This window comes from Patella vulgata, chromosome 1 (genome assembly GCF_932274485.2).
Source record: "Patella vulgata chromosome 1, xgPatVulg1.2, whole genome shotgun sequence".
Classification (NCBI taxonomy): domain Eukaryota; kingdom Metazoa; phylum Mollusca; class Gastropoda; family Patellidae; genus Patella; species Patella vulgata.
Window position 1 is genome coordinate 44,486,011 of NC_065879.2, and position 16,843 is coordinate 44,502,853.

Sequence of the window (16,843 nt, forward strand, 5' to 3'; positions counted from 1 at the left end):
TAAGTTGATCTATAATTTGCAAATCATTCTAAATCCATCTTCAGAATCGGTGTCATCGATATAATCCGAGTCGGAATAATTCATAAGTATTTCAACCAATTCGAGCGTCTTTAAATTACGTTTTTCGTCATAAAATGTTGAACAAAGACATGTTAGTCTGATCGTTAATGTAAATCCGTCGGCTTTTCGGGTAGAAATCGTGGAATAAGCTTTATTTTGTAGGTTTTGATGTTTGATTACAAAAAACAATGTTGACATTTTTTTTGAGTAGGTCTTCACAGTATGGGAGGCCATTATTTGAGGGTAGCCATTTTGCGATAATATTCCAAATTATTTTTTATTTTCACCTTATTATCCCGCGACGAACGAAGTTAGGGAGGGATATTGAAATGGGGTTCGTCCGTCCGATTTCGTTTCCGGAGCATATCTCATAAACCGTTCAAGATATCTTTCTGAAACTTTGCACACATATCAACCTATTACAGTAGTTGTGCCTTTTGCTATTTAGGAATTTCTGGGATTTATATTTTTTTGTGTTTCCATGGAAACAAAAATGACTTAGTTTTTGGTGTACAATTTTGTTTCCGAAGCATATCTTATAAACCGTTCAAGATATCTTTCTGAAACTTTGCACACACATCAACCTATTACAGTAGTTGTGCCTTTTGCTATTTAGGAATTTCTGGGATTTATATTTTTTTGGGTTTCCATGGAAACAAAAATGACTTAGTTTTTGGTGTATAATTTTGTTTCCGGAGCATATCTCATAAACCGTTTAAGAAATCTTTCTGAAACTTTGCACACACATCAACCTATTACAGTAGTTGTGCCTTTTGCCATTTAGGAATTTCTGGGATTGATATTTTTTTGTGTTTCCATGGAAACAAAAATGACTTAGTTTTTGGTGTACATTTTTGTTTCCGGAGCATATCTCATATTCTGAAACTTTGCACACACATCAACCTATTACAGTAGTTGTGCCTTTTGCTATTTAGGAATTTCTGTCATTTATATTTTTTGTGTTTCCATGGAAACAAATTTGACTTAGTTTTTGGTGTACAATTTTGTTTCCGGAACATATCTCATAAAACGTTCAAGATATCTTTCTGAAACTTTGCACACACATCAACCCATTACAGTAGTTGTGCCTTTTGCTATTTAGGAATTTCTGGGATTGATATTTTGTGTGTTTCCATGGAAACAAATTTTACTTTGTTTCTGGAGCATATCTCATAAATCGTTCAAGATATCTTCATGGCACTTATTTTGAATTTCTCAGATTTGATAATTTTATGTGTTTCCATGGAAACACATTTGACTGTTCAAGATACCTTTAAAATAATTTTACCCATTATTTCATTTTCTGAAATCCAGCCTTCCGTCCTGATTTTGTTTCTGGAGCATATTTTATTATCTGTTCAAGAAATCTTTTTGAAACTTGTACAAACATAGTATTTTATTTTCTGATGTACAAGTTTATTGTTTAACATACAGCAGCTATTTGAGGTAGGCAAAGGTTGTTGTGCAAACCTTACAGGGAGTAGTGACCCTGCCTTGCCGAGCTACTGTGATCAGAGTATGAAATTCTGTGAATTGATATACCATGTGTCGGAATATGAGATTTGTCTAAAGCTCCAGTTCCCTCCACTTGCAAAATATCTCTATTTTCTATGTAGTCTTGTCTAATTTTTAAAACCAGAGCTTAATGTCATAAATTATCTCAAATCTTCTAGTAAATAGCAATCAGTCATTTGTTTTCAGAAATAGAGAGCAATATCTACTGAACAGGGCTACAATATTAGGACCAGTGACACTGTTTGCGAAATCTGATACATTTTTATATTGATTACCAATAGCATAAACAAGTTACTTTTCCTTATTTCTTCCAAACAAGTGCAAGGGCGCGGGATGTTGATGACTAGTCATCTTGTTTATAATGTTATCGACATATCAACTGTGATTTGGCAATGTATTTATATTGGCAGCATTCATGACTATATCTCAGATTGTTTTCCATCATTTCCTGATGATATTTCCAAGATGGCGCCCATTTTTAGCGGAATAATCGGTCGATGTGCTGATTTTGATTAAGTAGTAGTGTTTGGTGTCAATATATATGTTTTCGGGGTCACAAATTACATTCCTGACATTAACAACCTTGTAAAATGATCACATGTTCATATACTTAGCATATTACCAAGATGGCGGGCATTTTTGGCGTGGAAAATGAGACGATGTGCAGATTTTGATTAAGTGGTCGTGTTTGGTGTCAATATATATGTTTACGGGGACGCAGAATCAATTTCTGACATTTACAACCTTGTAAAATGATCACATGTTTACATATTTAGTATATTTCCAATATTGCTGCCACTTGTGGCGGTAAAATCGGACGATGGTTTGATTTCGATTAAGTAGTTGTCTTTGGTGACAATATATATGTTTTCGGGGAGGCAGATTCGATTTCTGTCATATACAACTACGAAAAATGGTCGTATGTTCACCAATTTAGGATATTTCCAAGATGGTGGAAATTTTTCTAAACACATTATTAGCATTTATTTATCATCGATTTTCCTGGGAAAGTAAAGCCTATTCCTAGCATGAAGGCAAAGAGAGCATAGCGGCAGCGTGGTGCTTACGCCACGTGCCCATCATGCGTCTGCAACGACCACACCAAGCGCTTACTACAAGATCTTTCTACACTCATGGCCAAGATCTGGCTGCCCGAAAAGTGTTCCCACCATGATCTCGCGGTTACCAGTCAGACCGGGATACTTTCTCACCACACTCCAGTGACATGCCTACCAGGCGTAAGGCGTTCTCTCGTCACGCTTATAGAGACTGTGCCATGCTCACCCGTCCTCATTCACTTTCAAAGCAGAAAACAACCAACTGTCAAGCAATTAAGAACATTTCATAGTTTTCTTGAGGTTTCCTCTTTGGGTGCTATACTGGAGCTGATGTACGAGGCTCAGTATCTTCCCTATATATACATAAAGGTCGTAACAGCATAGCAAGCATATGGCCAGGAGCTTCGTTCCAGCCTGACAGCAACGTGGATGATAGTGGTGGGGACGTGGCTGTAAATGAAATACTTGCTAAGAAGCCCTCATAGCATAGATTATGTTATCAACTGACTTCCAAGATGATTGTAGAACGAACATGTGGAATGATATTGCGCTGGAGTTCAACTACAACATTGTTGGATAATATACCTAATGGGTAAACTCTGCACAGGCTTCCAGGAACATGCTACAAGCTTATACATAGCAGAATTGGATTCAGAAACCTTAACAGTATAATGTGTTTAGAAAACGTTCTGCCACAAACAAAAATATGCTGAATGTGTGAACATACCACCATTTCACGCAGTTGTAAATGGCAGAAATCGAATCTGTGGCCCCGAAAAACAAATATTGACACAAAAATGCGACTACGTAAACGGAATCAGCACATCGTCCCATTTTCACGCCGGACATGAAAGCCATATTGGAAATATGCTAAATATGTGAACATGTGGTAATTTTACACAGTTGTAAACGGCAAAAATGGAATCTGCTCCCCCATAAATATATCCTGGTACCATAGACGACTACTTATTCAATATCCGCAATATCCGCACCATCAGCACATGGTCCTATTTTCCCACCAAAAATGACCGCCATCTTGGAAATATGCTAAGTATATGAACATGTGATTATTTTACAAGGTTGTAAATGTCAGGAATGGAATCTGTGGCCATGAAAACATATATTTTGACACCAAGCACTACTACTTAATCGAAATCAGCACATCGTCCGATTTTCCGCCAAAAATGGTCGCCATCTTGGAAATATCATACTGAAATGATGGAAAACAGTCTGAAGTATAGTCATGAACCCTGCCAATATTAATACATTGCCAAATCACAGTTGATATGTCGATAACATTATAAATAAGGTGAAAATAATAAAATAAGTTGGAATATTATCGCAAATGGCTACCCTCAAATAATGGCCTCCCATACTATGAAGACCTACGAAGAAAAAATGTCAACATTGTTTTTTTGTAATCAAACATCAAAACCTACAAAATAAAGCTTATTCCATGATTTCTACCCGAAAAGCCGACGGATGGGAATTAGGTAACAAACCGAATCCGACTATGTCTTTCTCAATGCACTTGACAAGACAAGTTCCTATCTGACACGCATGCGTGGCCATATCAATTAAATAAGAAACTAAATACTCAAATGCGGCTTATAAAAAAGGTTCTTGCTGTGGTCGACTTTAGTCGACCGTGACCACTTAGCTGTATAACGTTGTGGTGATCATAGTCGACAATGACCGGTTAAGGGTTAACCCGCACTAAGATTACTCAGATTGGTTATATTTTAAAAATACAAGATGAAAATATCAACAGTAGCTAGATTCATCGTCTCCTGGCTTGGAATCATTCAGATTAAATAGAAATACATCAAAACACATAACCAACGATTATGCTTGTCTTGTCCCCTTTATTTTCTAACGTCTGCAGAGGCTGCAAGTTTTCAATTCATCATATCTTTGTAGATACTGAACTGAATTGAACCATTTTTAGACTGATATTCCCAATCTTGTAGTTTGCAAGGGATTGTCTTTGACTAGACAATAGGAAAGTTTATGTTTATGTATGATTACCTTTCTAGACAAAAGGAAGAATCCTCACTTACTCAACCTGGTTATGCGATTGAATCGGTTTTGTAGCTAATTATGAGATTATAAATGTATTAAAATTCTAATCAATCTATTATTTTAGAATATGTTGAAACGTCAACTGTAATTACTTTAGATAAAAAACCATCAGTGACACTACAAGGTAATCTCTCTATTTCCATGGGCTGTATTTAGTTTTGTTTTAATTACACCATCAGTTATACAGATATAATGGTCAGATTGAGACTGGGGGAGAAAGGGGGCTGGGGACAATGCCCACTTCACACAAATTGGGTTATTTTTGGATTAACATGGCATATCTTTATTTTAATAATAATAATTTATGTGTGCTTAGGGGGTTTTAGCAGTAGGAAGAAACTGGAGGACCAGAAGAAAACCTATCAGACAGATGACCCTACTCTTTGTCACATACAAGTCTGAGATCAGTGGATCCAATGCCAGACTTTATACCACCTAAAAGGGAATTAGCGAGAACTTTTCGGTCTGCACTAACCGATGTAGAACCTGTTTTAACATTAAATATTATGATGTAGAATTTCTTTAAAATATGCTGTAGAATCTGTTTTAACATTGATATTATGTGAAATCTGTCCTAAATATTATGCTTTTTTTCAGACTGTGGTAACAAGATTCAAAAATGCATGACTATGTTTAATTCCTTCTCTTTTGAAAATGGAAAGAAATCCATGTGCATGTAAGTAAAGAATGATGAAGGTTGTGTATGTTTTATGCTTAGTTCTCATAGAAGACTTCATACAACTTTTCATTTTTCGGAATTTTACGTAACTAACAAACAAAGTGGTTTCATTCTTTCACCCCCCGGAGAATGATGTTAAATTTTATTTGTAATCATAATAATAATCAAAAAAGCCCATAAATTACTTGTGGCTTAGGTGATGATAATTCACATTGGTATAAATGAAATTGTCAGCCCATAGAGAGGTGATAGGTATATCCTATATCACTACTATATTTATTTACAGGGATTTAAAGAAGATGCTAGAATGTAATGAGAACACTGTTTTCCAATGTAGAAATGTTGTACCTGCTGGTGTTCAAGCTCAAATTGAAGGTCAATTGAAAAAGGCAAAGGATAACTTTGAATTTACTTGTAAGTAATTTAGTTTCAAATTATGAAATATGAAAATGTTCTGCATTTAATAAAATATATACACATTTATCATAAATTTCTAATTTCTTTCTATTGTTTAATTTATATTTTGGTTTTCATCAAGAAAATAAAACATTAGGTATAAAATTTAATCTCACTATGGGTTGATGACATCCTTTCAATATATAATGCTAGCAATTATTTGGATTTCATTTAACCCCATACTTGCACCATTTACTCGAAATTGACAAGAAACCCAGTGTTCAGTCCTGATGAGGTTGCATTAGTCATTGTATCTCAATAAGCATGAATGCTTCTTTTGTTACGGGGAAAGAAATGAAATAAAATGAAATGGAGTTTAAAGATACATTTCTGCGTACAAACTGGGTGATTCAGTGATATATTTGGACTAAAAACCTATTCAAACTCTATCGAAATTTTGCTTCAAATCATTCTCAAAAGATTGTATTTTCAAGGGAATACCCCTGCTATAAAAATATATATTAAAAGTGGTCATGTTTGTGTCACGTGACTTGGCTAACGCAGTAACTAGCAACAGGTGCGAAGCCGGACGAGAATTCATTGCATATACAAGTCGATGTTGTCTTTATAAATATCGAAGCCTAATTAAATTCTCGGATTATCCACTGCCCACATATTTTTCTGTGGTGTTTATCTCAGAAACTGTTGAATGCTTAAGCTCACCATCTAGTTTATCAACATAAGCATCAAGTGCTCACTAACGCTGAGAAATCAAATAATCTTCGCATGTAACCTTTGACGAAACTCAAGCAGAAATCCCTAATCATCGGGTTGCCAGTTAAGGAAACCCTTACATTTTTGTCCTGTATGCGCTCCATGAGTGTTTTTCAAGGAATCCAGTATTTTTCTAGTAAAATTGGATGTTTCTATTTTCCATATACCAAAATTGCCATACTTTTATTGGAAATAATCAACCAATAAAGACTTTTCTGGGAAAGTATCTTTAATGTCCTACTGTTCTGCTCTAGGTTAACGGGGAAAGGGGCTAACATTTCATATTTCATCCTATAATTCTAACCATATGCTGAATTTGCCTCTCAATCATGTCTGGCTTTTCTGGCAAGGGGAATCACAGTGACTCAGTGAGTAAGACGTTGGCTCGCTAACCTGAAGGTCTAGTGTTCAATCCCTGCATTGGCCGAGAAAGTTCATTGGGATTTTCCAGCATGGTTCCCCCTACCAGTTGTTCGGATGGGACAAAAAAACGAGGTCCTGTGTACACATGGGCAAACATGTAAAAGACCTTTTGGCAGTTGGAATTCGATATAAGAGTAGGTCATAGCGCCGCTGTCCGGGCAAAATTTCATTCATAGCACACTGTATGGCATATGCCCGTCTTCATTAGACGAGTCGGAGCATTTCATTTATTCCCATTTAGGAAGATATTTACAATGAATTATCTCAGTTTTGATCAGATTTTTATACCTGACCTGTAATTTTTATATAAATGACAAGATTTCATCTGTTCTACTTACAAGACAATAGTGTCGACCTTCTGGGTTACTAGTTGGCATCACACAGTTTTATGTTTAATTTTGTTAATATAGAAATGTTTTATGTCTAACTTCAAAGTATAAGGAATAATTTATTTTTTCAGGTCCCGGCAATAATAAAGGTAAATATTTTTTCAATTAAAAAGTACTAAAACATTTGATCAGCCAGAACTAGGCTTGTCTAAAGCTGTAAATAGTGTTAAAACTATGCTAAATGCATGTAATGTAACTCAGTGTTAATGTGTGAGCGTACTATGGACATGACATGTTGGAATTGTGACGTCATATCAAAAGTTAAACTTTGTCAATCGATTCGCTATTGTTCAAAGAACAATATTATGCTAAGTTACCAAAAACAAGATGAGTAGAGGTTTGGTCCCTGTAGGCCTACCCTGTAACTCTTGTGGTTCAATACGTCTCTAAACTTAACAATATACAGTACCACTGCTCTAATGCAAATAATTTTTTGGGGTTTCTTTTTTAATTAAATAATTCTGTTTTTCTTACTTTAATTGTTTATCTCTCTTAATAGTTTTGTTTTTTATATTGTTTCTTATATAACTAAAGTACCAAAGAAAAATTCAGGTATGTAAAAAAAAACCCAACATTTTATCATTTACTGAAAGAAGTGTCTTCCATTGCTATTACCTTTGATCATTTTTATACACCTACATTTTCATGTGGACGTATTATGCCATCACCCCTGTTTGTCCGTCCGTGCGTCCACAATTTATTGTTGGACACTCTACAGGTCACAATTTTTATTAGATTTTGACGAAACCTAAAATATAGGTATATCTCCCAAAGATCTCAGTGCTTTTCGATATTGGCATGTATAGGAGAATAACTTGTGGACACTCTAGAGGGCACAATTTTTATACGCCCACATTTTCATGTAGACGTATATTGTCGCCCCTATCCGTCCGATTTCAATGAAACTTGAAATATAGGTTTATCACCCTACGATCTCGGGTTCCTTTCGATATTGGCATGTATCGAACTGTAACTTCATGGATTATGACCCCTGATTGTACGAAAAATCAAGTTTTTAGATTGTGAACACTGTAGAGGTCGTAATTTGTATCCAATTTCGTTTAAACTTAAAATGTATGTTTATAACCCACAGATCTCGGTTCCTTTCAATATTCGCACATATCGGAACATATGTTCCCGAATTATGGCCCCAGATTGTACGAAAAATCACGTTTTTAGCTTGTGGACCCTATAGAGGTCATAATTATTATCCGATTTGAAAAACCGTATTATTATATCACCGGCTGGGTTCAAATTTCGTGAAAATCGGCCCAAAACTGACCGACAAAATGGCCGCCCTTCGTTCTCAAATAGCGTAAAAATATGGTATGTCAATGTTGTGGACCCTCTAGAGGTCACAATTTTCTTTTGATTTTTTTGAAACTTGAAATGTAAATTAATAACCGAAAGATCTTGGTTCCTTTCGATATTCGGCATATCAGATAGTAACTTCCTGAATTATGGCCCTTGATTGTACGAAAAATCGCATTTTTAGCTTGTGGACACTATATAGGTCACAATTTTTATTCGATTTAAAAAAAAACATTTAAATATATCACCGTTACACCCTAAGGGTGGTTGAGTTCGAATTTCGTAAAAATCGGACCAAAACTGACGGACAAAATGGCCGCCCCTCGTTCGCAAATAGTGTCAAATTATTGTGTATCAGGGTTGTGACCCCTCTGGAGTCACAATTTTCCTCTGATTTTGATGAAACTTGAAATGCATGTTTATAACCCAAATATCTTGGATCCTTTCTATTTTCGTACACATCGAATTGTAACTTCCTGGATTATGGCCCCTGATCGTTCTAAATATCACATTTTTAGCTTATGGATTCTCTAGAGGTCACAATTTTTTTCCAATTTTAAAAACCTTTTAAAAACATCACCATTCCACCATAATAAGGGTTGAATTTGAATTTCGGGAAAATCTAAATGCAAATGTCCGACAAAATGACCGCTCTTTGTATGCAAATTGTGTAGAAGTGTGTTATACGAAGGTTGTGGACCCTCAAGAGGTCACAATTTTTATCCGATTTTGATGAAACTTAAAACATATCTTTATATCCCAAAGATCTCAGTCCCGTCTGATATTTGCACATTTCAGGCTATAAATTTCTGGATTATTGCCCCTGATTGTACAAAAAATCGCGTATGTTTTTAGCTTGCAAAATGTGGGCGTATCCTGCCTGGCATCTGATTTTTATGTCCCCTGTTTGTACAAAAAATCACAGTTTTGTTTTTAGCTTGTTCTCTATCCAACTCTTAATTGGATGTGGATGTATCTTGCATGGGAACCACTGGTTTAAAATTCTTGATACCTTTGATTGAAGCATGTATGCTGGAGATCCTGTGTATTTCTTTGACAACATTTCTATCCGGCTTTAAACAAGACAATTCAGATGGCCATTCATTACAGTTGCCTAATTCATGCCTCCGCTTTAAATTTGATCTTACTTTTTCTTTGATTATCTGCTGTGAAAAAAGCAATTTACACAAATATTAATCTGAATTGATCTTTTAAAGGACGATTTCCTCCGGCAAAGTGTGAAGCACTGATTTCTAAGTGTAAGAGAAAATTAGTTGGATATGAAGCTGGTAATAAAGAAAAGTGTCTGTAAGTAAAATCAAATTAAAGATTCACCACGAAGTTTAGTCTCAAAAGAGAAAGCGTGTCTCATATATATATATATTCAACATCAGTTTTCTGGTGGGGGAGCCACAGTAGCTCAGTGATTAAGAATTTGACTCGCTAAAGTATAGTAAGTATAATTGTTCGGATAGATCGAACAATCTAGGTCCTGTGTACACATTGACGTGCACACAAAAGAACCCTTGATAGTTGGAATTCGATATAAGAGAAAGCTGTAGTGCCGCTGTCCGAGCAAAATTTTCTCATAGCACACTGTAGCCCAGACGGCGCAAAACAGTAGGATGTTAAACCCCATTTCATTTCATTTCAGGTCTAATGCATGGCCAATCTGGAAATATTTAGCTTTATTCTATTGACTATATTTTAGCAGAACATTTAAATCCAATTATTTCGCCACCCAGTCTGTTTTATTTTATGAGTGCATTGATATCTTCATGGATCATGCTTGAACAGTCCTTCATGTCATTCTGTGATGGATATGGCACAGCGTAGCTAAATATCTTTACAACCTAGCTGCCACAGGAAGATGGTGTATTAAAAGAACAATAATTTCAAGTTCTACTTCTGCTTAGAAGTGTTCCAAAAATGTGAATATAGGTCAACTGCGTCTAATAACATTACATGTGTACAGAATCATAAACATAATGTAGTGGAATCTCAATCTTAAAACCATTCTACAAGCCTGGACAAAGGATACCCGTCAGTCACAGACTTTGTCACACACAAATTATCACCAAACTTATAAACGTTGTGCGATTATTTGTGCCTGACAATGTAGGTTGTGGGATAATTTGTACTTGACAAAGTCTGTGACAGGTGCCGTATGTCCTTTTTTTTTAAAACTAGTAGTTATAATAATGCCCGACTTAATAGATAATATGTATGACAGATTAATGTTTATTTTAGGCAAGGTTACAAGACAATGAGATGCTACAGAAGAGTTGCTAAAGTTTGTAAATTGGCTAGACCTATTAGAAAGGAAATCAAAGCTTTCAAAAAATCTCATATAAATACTTGTAAGTATTAGTTTCGATGTACCTTTACGTTGGCCGGATAGTTCATTATACTTTAAGCATGTTATTCCATTTCCTGGTTCCTAAATGTTATATTGTTTCAATTATTTTGAGAAATATATTTCATCATTGAGTAATGATTTGTCAATAATTGAGTGGTTTCAGACAGTTCTCTATGAAAGTCTTCCACTGAGTGAAATATTCACTGAGATATCTAATAGTCCGTTCGATATTTAATAACCAAGGCTGCACTATAGGGAGGAAATTGAATTGCAATGCATGCATCTCTTTTATGGATTGTATAACATGTACCTATATTGTATTTTATAGGTGGAAAAAAGAAGCCAAGAGATGTTGATGATGTTTATGATCTTGATGATAGTTATATTGCCTGGTTGGACAGTGATAATATTGATGCTGATTAGGCCATTACATTTTAAATAAATAAATGGTGCCTTTTAGAATTAATGTTAAAATCGAAATATGTTTTTGTATTATTCATTATGTTTTTTTTTTAAACTCGAGTAATAAAATTTCTGTAACCTGAAGCCAAGATTTTGTTTCAAGAAACTTCTTATGGAAGTATTTGTTACCTTTAGTTCTTAAGCTAGTTCTTAAGCTCATGGTCCATCTCCTACATTCTCCCACTCTGTAATGTAATATAATAATGCATATATACATATACACGTGTGTATATATATATATATATATAGAGAGAGGTAAATTAGAGAACCTACATATAAATAACCCTGTCCAATAGAGCTATTACATTAACTAAATAAAAAAATCTCAAAACATCAAAATTCTCAAAACATCAAAAATCTCAAAACATCAAGGATGGTGATCTAACAGATCTATGTGCACATGTTATCCTTGTCAGACCCACTGCTATTACAACTAGACAGTTTAAAACAGGACTCTACTCTGGAGTCAAGAAATTCTGCTCAATAGTCCAGTGTCCTAGCCGTCAAAATAATAAATAATTTATAAAAAAATATAGAAGAAAATCAGTCTAAGAAAGAATACAGTTGTGTCAAGACTAGGAATAGGGTGGTTTGAAAAAGAAATAAGTACTCCTTATGGATACTTTATATTAAGCCAGGACATAAACACATACTTGTACATATTTGTAGATCTTTAGGTCTAATTACAGCTTGTCACAGCCAACAAATTTGCATCTATAATCATGTCTGCTTGTCTGTCATTCACATTCCTTGTTAGCACAAGAGACTACAATAATCCATATATATTTCTGAAACTGATGGTTTGTGTATCTTACTGAAATGAAAAAGCATATTAATTTTTACTGGTTTTCAATAATAAAAAAGCATATTAATTTTTAATGATTTTCAATAATAAAAAAGCATATTAATTTTTAATGATTTTCAATAATAATTTCTAATTTCTAGAGTTATTACCCTGTGCGTAAATTATATAGAGGAATTAGAAATATAATAAAGGATTAAACTAACAAATTTTTGTCTACAGCAACATTGTAAGCCATTGTACCATTAAAATTAGAGGAAACCTGATGAATTCTACATTATACATCTTTGTGCATTACAAAATTCTATCTTAACATTATGAAATATTATTATGCTGCATAGAACATTAAATGTCCTACATTATTCTGTTGGAAACTATAGTATTTGTTAAATTCTACAGAAAACTATAGAACATTAATCTCTTAAAATGTGTCTCTACAAAATCTACGGAACAAAATATTTTTTCTATAGAATACCATAGGTTTACACAACTGACTTTAAGTTACACGGTTGATTTTATAGCAAAAATTCTAAAGCAGCATTAACAAATTTATAGGTTATTTTCTTCCCAATAATTTCTAAGGAAATTACACGTGGAACCACCTCAACTAGGCATCCAGATCATATGCGTAACTAATTTGTTTCAGGTCGTTTTTTCACTCACTCCGAGTGATTTGTCATTCTTTGTCCGGGGTCATGCGGTGCCATTCCAATAGTAAGAATTTAGATTTCTTGTATTCCAATCCCTTCATCAAATCTGACATGACCTGTGGGTTCTGATATATCTAAAACAACACTATAGACTAAACATGGGCTGGTCGAATGTGCGTTAACATCGGAAAATATCACAAGAATAGGTCAATGGTCGGAGAGAGAGAAATGAGATTTTAATGTCCACTCGACACAAATGAGGTCATTTCGGGACTAACACGTCGTTCAATTTTATTTAAATAATTTGCTTACCCATAGGGATCTTTAGCAGTTTGAAGAAACCGGAGGGTATAGAAAAAACCCACGAGGTTGGACAGACGACCCAACTCCTTGTCACGTACAAGCGGCGAATTGAAACCCCACAAATTGACCCAATGACAGACCCTTTGATTCAAAGCGCATGTGTTAACCATGGTCGGACCGGTTTTCTTTTGTTGGGTTTTTTTTGGGGGGGGGAGGGGTCTTCTTTTACCTTGTATGTGGCTATCTTCTGGCAAGTTCGACTGGCTAGAAAGTCCAATGTTGTCACAAAAAGCTAAAAAGCGGTAGCCTACAATTTGTTACTATTTAGCATCAGGAATTGCCAAACGATGTAATATGGAAGTAAATAATAAGATATGCCAGAATACAGATGAAGACATAGCTAATACGTTATAGCCTACTTTAGACCAGAGTGAAGTAACGGAACAAAATGTTGGTTTAATTTCAGACAAAATTACATAAAAAGCGTTACCATTCAGTTTTCAGTATTAACGGATAGTCTGGAGTGTTAACTAACTTACTAAAAATCCATCATCAGTTCGCCAGTATAAATATTTACAACGACGTAATAGTTATATTTGTCTAAATCCATGTATAAACAAGTTATATTTTCAATTATAAATTAGTGGCTGATTTAAGTTCCCAACCTTTTGTTGATAACTGCGACCCCATTCTAGAAACCATCATATGAAAGTCACCTTTTACTTGAAACATCATCCATATTTACAGATCAAAATGTTTAATGAGATACTGTGGAAACAAAGCGTGAGCGGGAGAGAGGACAGATGATTGGTAATGTGACAAGAGGTGTATAGATCAGATTTACGAAGGGTGGCTGAAAAGTGCTAAGCCTATCTGTGAAAGACCTGTACAAAGTCTATGGTTTCCATTTATTTTTCTACATAGTCACCTTCGAGGTGTACAGACACTAAGTCTTGCCAACGACGCTGCAAGACTTGGATGCCGGTCAAGAAGAAATTTTCTTCGGCCACCCTAAAAAAAGTAGTTCAAAGCTGACATGGCGTCATCATTACTTCGAAAATGACGACCGGCTAGTTCCTTTTTCATTTTTGTTAACAGGTCTCATCCGTGGTCATAAATCTGGCCCAAAAAATTATCAGGATCTGCTTCAAAACGGCACATATTGTCACGGGGCGTCAGGAACCTGACATGTTTCTGATCCGCAGTCAAGAGCTTTGGCACCCATCTTGCAAAAACTTTTATAATTCCTAACTCGTTGGCGATAGTCTGCTCAACCTTCTCATGAGAGATGCCCACAACACTGGTAATATGGCAAGTAGTCACTCGTCGATCAAAATGAAATGAAATGAAATAGCATTTAACGTCCTACTTTTCTGCTCCGAACTGGGCTAATGAAGACTGCCATACGCCATACGATACAGTGTGTTATAGGGGAAATTTTTCCCGGACAACCGGCACTACGGCCTACTCTTATATCGAATTCCAACTGTCAAGGGATCTTTCACGTGCACGCCAATGTGTACACGGGACCTGAGATTTTCGTCCCATCCGAACGACTAGGCAGCTGTCCTTGTCAGGCCCTCCGTCCTACATCACTGACAAGGGGGGGGGGGACCACGCCGGAAAATCTGGATGAACTTTCTCAGCCAATGCAGGGATCGAATACCCGACCTCTAGGCTAGCGAGCCAGCGTCTCAGCCACCGTGGCCCCACACTCGTCGATCAGTCATCATCATGTCAATAATGTCATGCCCCCAGGAAATGTATTCTTAAAAGGTTGACGTTGATGGCCTTCCAGGACGCGGGCCATCGCCAAGGTTCTCTTCCGCAGCCCATTTCTTTACTGTGGAAAGGAAGGAACATCATTCTCTGATCGCTAGCGATAATGTGCTCAATCCTCTCATGAGAGATGCCCACAACACTGGCAATATGTCGAGTGGTCAATGGTCGATCAGCCATCACCCTGTTATGCACCGGGGTAATGTTTCCTTGAATGGTTGCTGTTGATGGCCTCCCAGGACGCGGGTCATTGTCAAGGCTCGAGCATAATCCCCCTAAAGTCGAGACCATGTTATGTATTTGTGTTGGGGGTAAGTCGTTTCAGTTGCAGGTATTTGATGGCTGCCTTGTAGCCAGTGTGTCCATTTCTGGTGATTTCAATGGGTAGGTTCACAAGATGGTCTGGTATACGAAGACAATAATAACACTACAGTTGCAGTTCCTATGTCTATGATTTTTCAGTGATTGCACTTATTGGAGGAAAAAGTTGTTTCGGGCTTGGATTTTTTCAGCCAACTTCTGATTTTCGTACCATTCGAACGACTAGCCCAGCACGACTCACAAGGGAAACGAATGGGTCACCGCATCTAGGGTCACCGTATGTAGCTCCGTGTGCGATAATACCCACTGAATAGAAATGAAAAATGAAATGGCGTTTAACGTCCTATACTGTTCTGCTCGAATTCAAATTGCAAAGGATCTTCTTAGTACACACCAATGCGTACACGGGACCTCGACTATACATTCATCCTTGTCAGGTCATCCATCATGCACAACTTATAAGGGGAAACCACGCTGGAAAATCTCGATGAACTTTCTCGGCCAACACCGGGAGGGAATCCGCGACCTCCAGGCTAGCGAGGCAGCGTCTTGCTTACTTTGCCATCACAGAGCTCCCCCACTGAAAAGAACAAACAATGATTATACTGAAACCGTCTAGTTAGTGGGACAGGACCTTAATTAAGTCACAAAGGTTACCTTTTCTGTGAACATGCGTTATGACAGTACATTAAAAGAAATATAATAGACATTCAATTATGATACATTTTTGGATAAGAAAAATAGTGAAAGCAGGTTGTTTAATAAGTTATATAATGTGAAAAAATTGCTTAAAATATCCCAGATAAGAATTTGCATGCTGTTAACAAAAACAGAGCCAGACAGAATTAATCGATTAAAAAATAACATCAATAGCGGCCGTCATTTTGAACTCCATGCAACGACAGAGGTGTGAATTGTATGTGCTAGCATTAAGGGGGAAGCTATGGAGCGGTCTTGAGGTCGGTACGTAAAAAGAATTAATACATTTTTCAATTTGGCATGTTTGACTACATGAGGCGTATTCAAATTACATTGTATGCAATTTTTCTATTTACATGTATTGTTAAATAACTCCTCAAAGTCATCGCTGAAAGATGTACATGTACATGAATCATACCAATTTTTTTTAGAAGTTTTCAAGTTTAACATACGCTTGTGAATAATACTTTAGGCTACATAGGCTACTATAATATTGTCTATTACTAAGCCGGTATGTGCTTGGATTTTGAATAATTAGGTATGTCAATGGTTATTTTCTAAATAATAGGCTATCCAAAATTAGATATATTTATTTTCTTGGAAAGAGTTATATGGCTCTTTAAAAGTACATTTATTGATTAAGGCTTACATTTATTGTGAAAATGTTTCTGTGACGTTTGAAGAAACTTACAGACTTACAACAATCTCATTCAGTCGCTTTCGCTTCTCGTTGTGAAACAATTTCAAAACTTTTATTAGACTACATTATAATTGATTATAA

The 16,843-nt window shown here is 35.9% G+C and overlaps 1 protein-coding gene across 2 annotated transcripts in view; it reads left to right on the top strand.

Moving 5' to 3' along the window:
• The window catches only part of LOC126819640 (uncharacterized), a 30,115-nt gene extending 18,523 nt beyond the window's left edge, over positions 1-11,592 (top strand). The window contains exons 11-18 of one of the 2 annotated variants that reach the window (XM_050547812.2): positions 4,780-4,839; positions 5,313-5,391; positions 5,681-5,808; positions 7,448-7,465; positions 7,911-7,928; positions 9,905-9,995; positions 10,938-11,047; positions 11,375-11,592. In XM_050547812.2, the coding sequence (XP_050403769.2) occupies positions 4,780-4,839; positions 5,313-5,391; positions 5,681-5,808; positions 7,448-7,465; positions 7,911-7,928; positions 9,905-9,995; positions 10,938-11,047; positions 11,375-11,469 (599 nt within the window). In that variant the 3' untranslated portion in view covers positions 11,470-11,592. The remainder of the gene's footprint in view (positions 1-4,779; positions 4,840-5,312; positions 5,392-5,680; positions 5,809-7,447; positions 7,466-7,910; positions 7,929-9,904; positions 9,996-10,937; positions 11,048-11,374) is intronic. The other variant, XM_056099934.1, reaches the window with a different exon arrangement.
• Positions 11,593-16,843: the final 5,251 nt, after the last annotated feature.